General features: G+C 30.4%; 1 protein-coding gene across 2 annotated transcripts; it reads left to right on the top strand.

The window, feature by feature from the left end:
* The first annotated feature begins 4,539 nt into the window (after positions 1 to 4,539).
* Positions 4,540 to 9,515, top strand: LOC124932068 (uncharacterized vacuolar membrane protein YML018C-like). Of its 2 annotated transcripts, XM_047472672.1 has the most exons (9): positions 4,592 to 4,606; positions 4,825 to 4,991; positions 5,406 to 5,795; positions 6,156 to 6,370; positions 7,272 to 7,342; positions 7,415 to 7,516; positions 8,771 to 8,888; positions 8,977 to 9,112; positions 9,191 to 9,515. In XM_047472672.1, exons 2-9 carry the CDS (start codon positions 4,911 to 4,913, stop codon positions 9,251 to 9,253), a joined length of 1,176 nt encoding a protein of 391 aa, XP_047328628.1. In that variant the 5' UTR covers positions 4,592 to 4,606; positions 4,825 to 4,910; the 3' UTR covers positions 9,254 to 9,515. The 2 variants fall into 2 exon arrangements, with proteins under 2 accessions (XP_047328627.1, XP_047328628.1); XM_047472671.1 differs by having other exon boundaries at positions 4,540 to 4,991.
* The last annotated feature ends 1,919 nt before the right edge of the window (positions 9,516 to 11,434 follow it).

The following is an 11,434-nucleotide window of genomic DNA, read 5'->3' as shown; positions in this document are numbered from 1 at the left end:
TCGAACCACGTGTCTTATGAATTATTTGCACAATGGTAGATCATTTTAGATATATGTTATCAGCTAAATAAGAACTCGATGAGAAATACCTTAACTTAAAATTTTGAGAACATATGAGATAACTCTAACACGTTTATATCGTTGTTGGTACATAGCAAACCAAAATACGCATGTCATATTTATAGATTATAATGTGCAACAACTTAAAAAAATTATTACATGATTCGAGTTTCATAAAAAATCCAAATATTCGAGTATTTATTGAAGCTAAATGTGCACGAATTTAAAAAGAAAAAGAGTTTAAGGTCAACTAGATCCATTCACAAACCCGTTAACCAAATTCATTCACAAATTATTTATGTTATATTTTTAATTATTTTGGAAAATGTAATTTATATTTTTGAGTATAGTAATCTAAATGTCTTTTCCATTTTCATAGTCTAACGATTTTTTATTTTTTCTATTTTGTGTTTTATTTTAATAATTTCTTTTGTTTGTTATTTTTGAATTTTTTTTATAAATATTGTTTATTATTATAAATTTATGATACGTAACAAATATTAATAAAAATATAAAAAAAATTAAAAATTAAACATATAAATAAATTGTATACAAAATTAAATATAAAAATTCCCTTAAATTAAAAATTAACTTATCAAAAACATTAATAAACTTCAAGGTCTTTTTTAAAATTTAATTTAATTTAATTTAATTATGCTTATGTGAATATGAACGCATATATGTGTTCTTAAGATAAAACGATGAAATTCTCATTTTTATTTTCCGTCCGTTAGGTTGTAGAAGAAAATGAGTTTGTAATAGGTTGGAGTTGGTATATATATATATATATATATATATTTATAATTATAATGATTAATCTAGATAATCATAATAAAATGAAGAGATTAAACTTATTAAAATTGAAACGACTTCAAATTGGGGTCATCTAAATAAGAGTATATTTGAAATGAAGGTGGAATGAGTAATTTTAAATATATAAATATTTAAGGATTAATCTAGATAATCTGAAAAAACTAAATATAATAAAATGAAGAGAATAAAGCTTATCAAATTTTAAACGTTCAAATTGGGTCTTCTAAATATATAACAAAGACAATTGAGATTTTAATTTTTTTTTTAAATCTCACAATTATACCAAAATTTAAAAATAAAATAAAAATAAAAGATTCAGTTATTAATCTAGTTATCTAATTTGAATAATTTATTTCAAGTTCAAAAATTTTACTATTGGTTTATTTGTTATGAATTTTTTAAAAATAAAATATTATTTTAAAATAAAATATTATTTTAAAATATTTTAAATAATTTCTGACCGCTTCTAAAATTAATTAAAATAATTAATTTGAATTCAAATTTAAATAATATGGAGATTTGCTATAATCAAATTAAAGTTTTATTTTTTAGAAACTCCTTTAATTAAATAAATTAAAAATAATTAATTTAAAAGATTATTTATTTGAAACATAATCACCAATTGATTTTTGAAAAGCAATAAAAATGGTATACGTGTGTAAACGTATTAACTAGAGTTTATTTTAGTTCGTAATTTAGTGATACTCGAAAAAGGGCTTTCGCGCTTCATCCTTTATACATGTTTTGAAAACAGTCTCTACTTATAAATTTGGTTTTTGAAAATCGGTTGTATAATGTTTTATTTTAACCAATTATTCTTCTGGTCATAGACATGCGTAAATATTTTTAACGTTATTTAAATAATTACAACGACAATTATTTAAATGCTAGTACATGTTGCTAATGATGACTAGGGAGGAAAATACTTAATGATCATCAATTTAGAATGCATTAGGGTTTATAAATAAATCATAACACAAGACTTTGTCAAAATAATATTTTTTGTGGAACTATCCCAAACAATATTTTGAACTTATTTTCTAATTTTTTTTGAGATTTTTATAAAATTGTTTGAGGTTTCAAAATTACCTAAATAATTTTGGAGTTTAAAAATGGAACCAAACAGGCCTTAGGACCAGTGTCCTAAGTCTTAGGTTCGTTTTATTGGTCGGGGGCTAAAAAGCCTACGGTCCTAGGTCAAAAACCCCTCGGTCCGGGTTCAGAATCCTCGGTTGGGGTGCGGAAGTCCCTCAGTCGGGGTGCTAAGGTCTCTCAGTCCTTTGCTAGAATTCTCGGTCGGGTTCCATAATTCTTGGCCGGACGCCTCGATCTTGAGTGAAAGTCATCGGTCTTGGGTTCGGGAGCTCTCAGTCGGGTGTGAGCCTCCTCGGTCCTAGGTATGACTTCTTGGTCCTAAGTGGAAATCATCGGTCCTGGATTTAGGAGTTCTCGGTTGGGTGCGAGAATCATTGGTCCTAGGTCTGACTTCTCGGTCGGATGTAAAAATCCTCAGTCGGACCTCTCGGTCCTCAAGAACATCAAAATTGCAAGTTTTTCAATTTTGATGGAGGCTTGGATTCTTTGATCCAAGAGCCTAGGTAGCTTCAGAAAGATCACATGAACATTTAGAACATCTTTCCAAGGTATCAATCGACCTAGATGACGATCAATTGGTTTAAAGGCAAAAAATTGGATTTTTGGTTTTAAAATTGTTTTGAAGTGTAAGGAGTTTGCCAATAGTTTCCTTATACTTCACATATATGATTGATACCGAAACATGAACATTGACTGTTCGTTTGGACCAATTCAAAAATTCAAAATTCTCAATTATTTTGATTTCGATCAAAAATGATCCAAATAGTTTCTCAATATGATTAGAAAATGTTGGGATGCTTTCTGGGCAGATGTTATTGAGAATTAGCCCAAGAACGACAAACTCAATTTTTGGATTTTTTAAATTTGAGTTTTTCTGTTTAAGGTTGATTGATTGATTATAATTTAAACAAAAAGCTTGGAAATGATTTTAGGATCGATTTCCAATCTTAAAATTCAACAATCAGACAATAGACAAACTTGTGCATATTGAAATATAAAAATTCCAAATTCAAACTGGAAGTTGAAGTAAAGGGTGATTGGAAAGCACTCATTAGATCTTAAGGAAGTTTTTGGGATGCCTATATCCAAACTTTAAGGTCTTACACAAAATTTCGAAAAATCCAGCAAGTTTGAGCTTTAATGGCGGATTTTTATTTCTTTTGATTTGAAGCTGGAGATGGATTTTTTTAGCTTTGAAATTGTTAAGGGAGACTATTTATAGCCACCTAAAGTCGGTTGAGGGCTTAAAGTGGACTAAATTAGCCAAAATCTATTTATGGTATTTTGGTTGTTCTTCATCCAACTTGCCGGAATAGGCATGATTCATGCCTATAGATGTAGGGGAGCCGTAGTAGGGTGATCATTCACCTTTCGAATCAGCCGAAATGTTGGACTCACGGAGGAGTTCTATCTTTGAAAAATCAAAGATGGTTGTCGTCCTTATCCTTCCGGCGTTCGCGATGAAGAAGATGATCGGGGCGTGAAATGACATCGTTTCAGGCGAGAACGCGGAGCGGTCCGTTGGCGTTTCGTCAGCGTTTTGGCCGTTCTGTTGCGTTCTGATTGACAGAGCTAACACTCTCGTTAGCCGGCTCGCTACTTCGCAGGCGCACGCTCCTTCCGTTATAGTGGGCTACGCGGGCGCGTCTGAGGCGTTGAATGAGATTACAACGCCTATCCGATATACGCGGTTCCGGTTGTAGCAATAAATCTGTATTTTGGCTACACCCAATTACACATTTATTTTTATTTTAAAATTTTAAGGGTTTGTTTGAAATTGATTTTTCTTAACCCTTTTAGCTTAAATTTTGATATTTTAAAATACACAAAATATTAAAATAAATATGACAAATATTTTGTTAATTTATTTTATTTTTTTATATTTTTGGATTAAATAAATAATTTTTGGGATGAAATGGGTACCTCATTCATCTTAAATTATTTATTTTTATCTTTTGATTTTTTTATAAAATTATAATAAGATAAAGTAAGTACAACATTCATCCCAATAAGGCGGTACCACCTCTCCATCTACTTACCGCAGCCCACGAATAACAACATCGTCTAGGCCTTCCCTCGGCCTTCCCTCTTGCTCCGATCTCCCCGTAGCCTTTTCTTGATTTGGCCATTACCTTAATTAATTAGATTTAATTATCACAATAATTAATCTAATTAATTTAATTCAGTTTTGTCTTTGGTTAATTATTTTAATTTTATTTATTTAAAAATAAATCAAAATAATTATTTTAATTTTATAAATTGGATACTTAGATTTTTAATGTTTACATCTACATAAAATTTTTTATTTTTTTATTATAAAAAAATAAATAATAAATTAATAATATTTAAAATCGTTAATACATAACTTGTTTTTATAATTTTAATAACAAAGAGTTCTTAAATTTATTAAATTTATTTTTGAAAATCCCAAATATGAGTATTAAACACACTAATATTAGATATTGGAATAAGTTTAATAAAGAATAGTTTAATGAGAACTAAAATGTCGGTTTTATGATATAACGGAGAGAAAAAGTAAAGAAGTTACATAGAAAGAGAAAGAGAATGCATGAATTGAAAAGGAGTAAAGCTAAAGTCATCTTAAAGAAGACGATCCAGAGCGCCAGACGTGATGAAGGTAAGGTAAAAGTCAAGTGAGAAAAACCCACATATTATATACTTACTATGGTAGTAGTTGAGGAGGAGGAGGATATGAATATCCGTTCCACCATGAAACTGTATTCTGTATTAAGCTCTTTTTCTATCTGTCTTTTAGCTTAAAAAGCATCTAACTTAACTTCAACACCATTGACCCCCTTCTCTCCACTCTTTCTCTCTCTCTCTCTCTCTCTCCAGGTTAGCCCTCGACCTCCAATCGATCTAAAAAGCGAGATTCACTTGAATTCCTGATAAATCTGGTTAAGATCTGAGCTTAATTGTCAATGGGTTGGAGGTATAGAGCTGGGTTGTTTCTTATTGCTGCAGTTGTCATCATATGGGTTACCTCTGCTGAAGTTACTCAGGTTAAATTCTTGTAAAAAAACTAGGGTTTAAGATTTTATCAGTATATGCTTTTGGATTTATCATTGTTTGCTTTTTGTTAGTTTTGTCTTTTCAGATGAATCTTTCAGTAATCTCTTTTTTTTTTAACAAATTGGATTTAATTTCTATTCTATAGCCATTAGAGAAGTGCATATATGTGTATTTGCTTTAAAGATCTATTTGGTGAGATTTATATTGTAACCCATTATGGTAGTTCAAGTGGAAAGATTCTTACTTAAGTGATCAAAGTATAAATAAATAGTTATAATGTTATGGTGGAGATCTTGATTGTTCAATAATTCTTGATCTTAGAATTTGTAAGTTCATTGGACAATTGCTGTGTGCATATGCCTGCTTACATTGAAATACTTATATCTATATCATTTCTTGAACAGGATATTTTTACAGACTATAAGCAGCCATTTGCAGTGACATATTTAGGAGCTTCTTTGCTGGTGATTTATCTTCCATTAGCATTCATTAAGGATTGCATTTACAATATAATAAAGAAACGTTCATCTAGAAGTGGGAAAAATACAACAGCAAGTTCTGAAACCTCAACGACACTTTGTTGCTCTCCTTTAAAATCCATTGGCGATCGTAAAAACTTTGAGATTGAACTTGAAAGTTCACTTACTAAAAGAGACAGTGATGTAGATCTTTCTGCTCAGGAAGAAGGGTTGCCTTTTGTTCCTAAGCATAAAAACGACGCTACAAAACAGCTTACGAACAAGGAAATCGCGAAGTACGGATTTTACATTGCTCCTCTCTGGTTTGTTACAGAGGTAAACCGTAAATTGATGGCGTTTTTCTTTTATGTTGTAGCAAGCTTATTTGGAAAGTCTATTTTGTTACCATCTCTGCCCAATCATGAACTCATTTGAAAATCAATAGAATTAAAATTGATTTTTTTTTTTTTTTCTGTAGTGTGATTTTTGTTTCTTCATTTGCTATGGAAATAACTTATTTTAGTATCGAACTTTCTTTCACTATCATAGTCAGATTATTTTTTGGATCATGAATCATGATGATCATATTTTCTGTTTTAGATCATTGTGAATTTTCACAAACATAACAAATATTGATTTTTCAGAGATCAAAACAACCCGAGGAACTTCACAATCTTTGTTTCTTCTATTTTGCAGTATTTGTCTAATGCTGCGCTTGCACGTACGAGTGTGGCGAGCACAACAGTGTTATCTTCAACCTCTGGACTTTTCACTCTCTTCATTGGTGTGTTTCTTGGTCAAGATTCATTGAATGTAGCAAAGGTGGTTGCTGTTTTTATCAGCATGGCTGGTGTTGTCATGACAACTTTGGGAAAGACATGGGCTGCAGACGATTCCATGAATGCTTCTTCGTATGTTCTAATTTTCCGTATTTTTCAATTTCCATTTGCATTCTATAGATTCTTAGATGCAATTGATAAATTATTGTTGTCGAGAATATTGCTGAAAAGTATGTGTATAAGTCAACTAGAATTGGTGGGTAGGTTCATTCTTCGGAAATGACATGACAATGAATGGGGTTGGTTAGGGATGAGATGTCTGACCTCTTGTCCCATTATCAGTTACTTCATCAATGAATCATTCAGATCATCAACCAAAATACTAAAGCATGTTTAATTTTTTTATAATATTTTAAATATTAAATACAAAGGATATTTTAGTTATTTAACCCTAATAATTCACTTTCTCATGAAGCAATAATTTTTTTCCAAAAAAATAGGTTTTAAATATCAAACAAGCTCTTGGTCTGAGAAAGTGAATAAGTGCGGTTAGGGCTTTTTTTATGTGGATTCAACATCTCATCAACCATCAGTTCTCTCATCAAATCATTAATTTAAATATCTTCCCTATCTTATTATTTATAATAGTCTTAAACTATCAAATACCAAGGGTATTTACTTATTGAATTTGACATAAATAATCCACTTTCTAATCAAACAAGCCCAGGAACGATGGAAAAATTCGGAGTAAGATTGGATTTAGTCTTATATATATTTTTGTCAGCCTTCATTTTGTTTTGTTTCTGTAATCGCTTTTCAGTGATATCAATGTATACCTTTTTTAAATTTCAATCTACTGAGAATAACAAATGGATTCACTTGGTATACGCACTTCATAACAAGTTTCATTTTCACTTTCCTGAAATTTGAAACTAATTCATTTTCTGTTAACATGTTATATTCTTTATCAGTTGCTTATTCGTACATTTCAGGGTGTTGGACTGACAATTGAACTTGTTGTTTATTTTTGAAGAAATGGGAAACGCACTCTTGTAGGTGATCTTTTTGGCCTTCTCTCAGCTGTGGCATATGGACTGTTTACTGGTCGGTATCTGTTTTGGTGAATTCAAATTGATGTCATTTATTTTGATTCTCATTAGAGAGTTGTTATTGCAGTGCTTCTTAAGAAGTTTGCTGGCGAGGATGGAGAAAAGATTGACTTGCAAAAGTTGTTTGGATATATGGGTTTGTTTACGCTCGTAGCTTTATGGTGGCTCGGTAAGGAAAAAAACCATCACTTTTTAACACTGTTGACGCATTTTTTAGGCGTATCTGGATCTTGGCTAAATTAAGCTATAATATACACTGTTTTCAAATGGCTCTACACCCAGCTGAGAAAACATAAATGAAATGATTTTTATCCCCATTACGTAACGACCTATAAATAGAAGGTTTAGAGAAATCTAACAAAAAAAAATGCTTATGAAGTTCTTAGGCTTGAAAAGAGAAAATGGATACTATGAGATTACATCATTCATTTCATTGCACAACACTACCTTACACGGGCCCATTTGGAAACACCTTCTGGAGTTAAAGCTTAGTTTGGACTAATGATGATAATTATAATCCGCCCCGCAGTCTCCAATTTGAATTTGATTTTTTCTCGGTTTGACTGGTAGTTAACCGGAGATGGGGTGGGATGGTGTTTGTGTCCCTCGCCCCGACTCCACCTCAAATACTAATAAACACAACTAAATATATAACATCGTTAATATATTTATTTATTCTTCACGTTTATAAGAGTTGTAAGTTTACATTTTAATAATATGTTTTTCCAATATACATGTGAATTATGTCCGTCTCTATAAATATGATGGAATTATTCCATTATCACTCACTAATAATAGTGAAATCAATAGCGCATTATACTAAATATTCTATATAAAAACATTATTTTATTTTTTGAAAAAAGTATGCAATATGATATAAATGATAGTTGTTTAAGCCTAATGATAAAAGCAATACAAAATTCCGAAACACGAGATTAACCATTTGGGATAAAAACATTATTTTATATAATATTATCATAGATTTTATTATTATTTAGAGAATATGGTATAAACGATGCCCTGAGGAAATTTTCCAAACCCGAACAGGACGAGGATGGTATTAAAAAACATTCCCATGTAGAACGGGACAGGAGGATAAATCCACTTACTGCCCTATTGCCATCCCTAGTTTGGACGAGAAAACGTCGATAAATTTCCTTAGAAACATTTTTATTGTCAAGAATATCATCAGGACGTTGATTTTGATGAGACGTTGTTCTTAAAAATAACTAAATTAGACATATATTCATAGATTTGTTAATGTTTTCTCGTTCAGACGTATATCCAGCTCCAGAAAGTGTTCCTAATGGGACAGTATTTTTACTATTTATATCTAATTATCTTTAGCTATATCTTACATATTGATCATATCTCATTATTAATTTTGGCTTAGACTCTAATTGATTTTGCTCCTCTTTCTTAGTATTGCCGCTGACAGCTCTAGGAATCGAACCCAAGTTTGCGATTCCTCATTCAGCTAAAATGGACGAAGTTGTTCTAGCCAATGGATTTGTTGGAAGCGTGGTCTCCGACTACTTTTGGTAAAGCCAAAACAATGGAACATATATTATATCAAATAAACTAGATATTCTTGCTTTCTTGTACTAAAGTATTTGTCTCTCATATTAGGGCATTATGCGTTGTGTGGACAACTCCACTGGTAGCGACCTTGGGCATGTCTCTCACGATCCCACTTGCTATGGTCGCAGATATGGTTATTCATGGCCGGCATTATTCAGCCATTTATGTTCTCGGTTCAGTCCAGGTAATAAAAATGATTAATCACCAAACTTGGGTATTGTCATGTTTTAAGTTGGTATTGACGTCCTGGAAATTATTACAGGTTTTTGCGGGATTTATGATAGCTAATCTTTCTGATAGGATCTCGAAGACCTTTGGACTATAACATATACAAATTCCTTCAATTTTTGTTTTTTACTGTATCAAGGTAAAAATGGTTATATATTTCATTTTAGGTTTTGAATGGAAGGTAAAAAATGTAAGTTGTTGTACTATAATAGCCAGAAAGAGGAAGAGAGTTCTTGATTTTGTTTTTTTTTTTAGTAAAGAAGGGTTTTGTCAAATGTTGATTGTTGTCTCAAATTATTCATTGATTTGTCTCAAGAAATGTTCACTTTGCAGTGTTACTTTCCTTTTATTACCTTTGACGAATTACGTTATGAGGATGAGTGTTTGAAACACCGACAAAACCAGCAGAACTGTTTGAAAGTTCATGAATGGCTGCTATCGATAAACAGTTCTGCTAGCTTTGTCAAATCCTAACAAGTCTTGAAGGTCGAAGAACCTTCTTCTAGCAATTTCTAGGGATAGTCTCATTCTTCTGTCCCTAGGACCCTTAGTCGTGTGAATCTTACTATGCCTGTTTTCCAACTATTTGATCTTTCTCTTCTTTTTTGGTGGGTGTCATGAATCCGGAGTATGGTGGTGGAGAAACAAGTCATGGATGTGTTGAAGGAAAACTGAATTTTCAATCGCTACAATTTTCATGATGTTAATTTTTATTTTTATTGTTATATATGTTATTGTCGTGTTTTAACATTGATATAATTATAAAATTTTATAGGGCATTGTTATTCCTTATGATTTTGTTATTCAACATGGATATAATATTAACTAAAATGCATTATGCTAGTTACTATAATATGTTCATTTGGTCTAAAGATTCCACAGTAATAGTCACTCTTATAATCAAAGTGGTCCTATAGAAAACTCTTTTATACGTATTGATACTCACAATGACGATCATTCTTCATCTCCAAATGTAATAATAATAATAATAATAATAATAATAACAATAATAATATATATATATATATATAAATAAATAAATAAATAAAAATGTCTTATCCTCAAAGAAAATGAAAGAAAAAAAGAAATAATATGATGTAGATATCACATTAAAAATACTCAAGTATTAGAGCCCGAGATAAAAGGGTTTATAAACAAAATACTAATTTATATATACTAAAAAAGGAGTTTATAAAAAAAACAAATTCAGGTACAACGGGTAACCTATACTAGAGTAAGCCTGACAAACTCTTAGGCTCTTGGTTTCTATTACAAAGGATTAGACGTATTTAAAAAAAAAAATGAATTATTTTGTCATGTTAACAAGTTTGGTAATAATTTGAGGGGAAAAAATATTTCAATACTAAATCAAAAAAATAAATAAATAATAATATGTAGCTATGTTAATGATTTATATTAGTGAAAAATTATCCTCCCTTTTGTAGTGTCATGTTTGTGTGAGTGTAATTCTCTTTTTAATTATAATTGCATGGGTCATTTTTTAAATTAAAAGAAAATATTTAAGAGCAATATAAAATCAATATATATATATATATATATATATATATATATATATATATATATATATATTATCATAAATTATTTGATCTCAAAGTTAAGTTTTCTTCACATTTTGAATAACAAGATATAAGAAAAATAAAAAGTGTATTTGATTTGAGTTCTTTGGAACTATTTTCTTTTTCTAAATACTTTTAATTATTAAATTATATATAATGAATATGCGCCATGTTTTTTTTTTTGCAAGAAGTTACTTTACTGGATAAGTTTTAAAATAAATTCTCTTATTTTGAAAATCCAAATCCTAATTTATCGCTTAAAAGAGTTTTATTTATTTTTTTATCGATAATTAAATTACATCGATATCAACGAAAATCAAAATAAGAACAAATTTTATTGAACACTTCTAACTATAAGGCAAGAGAGTGACTAGGTCAAAAAGATGAAGCAAGGAAGTACCCATGAACGTGTATCAAGTTACTTTGCTTTAATGAATGCTTATATCCTTACTTCCATAGCTTTCATGGGTGATTTTTTGTTCCTCATTAGAGTTCGGAAATTACCCAGAATCATTGCATTCATTGAGCTCTTAACAATGCTTAGTCTGTTACTCAATTACTAACTAGTGTTTTTCTTTCCTTTGCAATCATTCAGGTTTCGCAGTTAGGGCTGTGCAAAAAAACCGGAAAACCGATAAACCAATCGAACCGATAGTTTATCGGTTTCATTTTACCGGTTTATTGGTTAACCGATTCTAACG

This window comes from Impatiens glandulifera, chromosome 3, assembly GCF_907164915.1.
Source record: "Impatiens glandulifera chromosome 3, dImpGla2.1, whole genome shotgun sequence".
Lineage (NCBI taxonomy): Eukaryota > Viridiplantae > Streptophyta > Magnoliopsida > Ericales > Balsaminaceae > Impatiens > Impatiens glandulifera.
The sequence above is the reverse complement of the archived record's forward strand: the minus strand, read 5'-3'. Positions and strand labels throughout refer to the sequence as shown.

Excerpts from the sequence above, each read along its gene's own strand:
- LOC124932068 (XM_047472671.1), top strand. The coding sequence starts at position 4,911 with ATGGGTTGGAGGTATAGAGCTGGGTTGTTTCTTATTGCTGCAGTTGTC. Across the intron at positions 7,343-7,414 it reads GGCATATGGACTGTTTACTG|TGCTTCTTAAGAAGTTTGCT; the intron begins GTCGGTATCTGT and ends TTGTTATTGCAG. Across the intron at positions 8,889-8,976 it reads GTGGTCTCCGACTACTTTTG|GGCATTATGCGTTGTGTGGA; the intron begins GTAAAGCCAAAA and ends CTCTCATATTAG.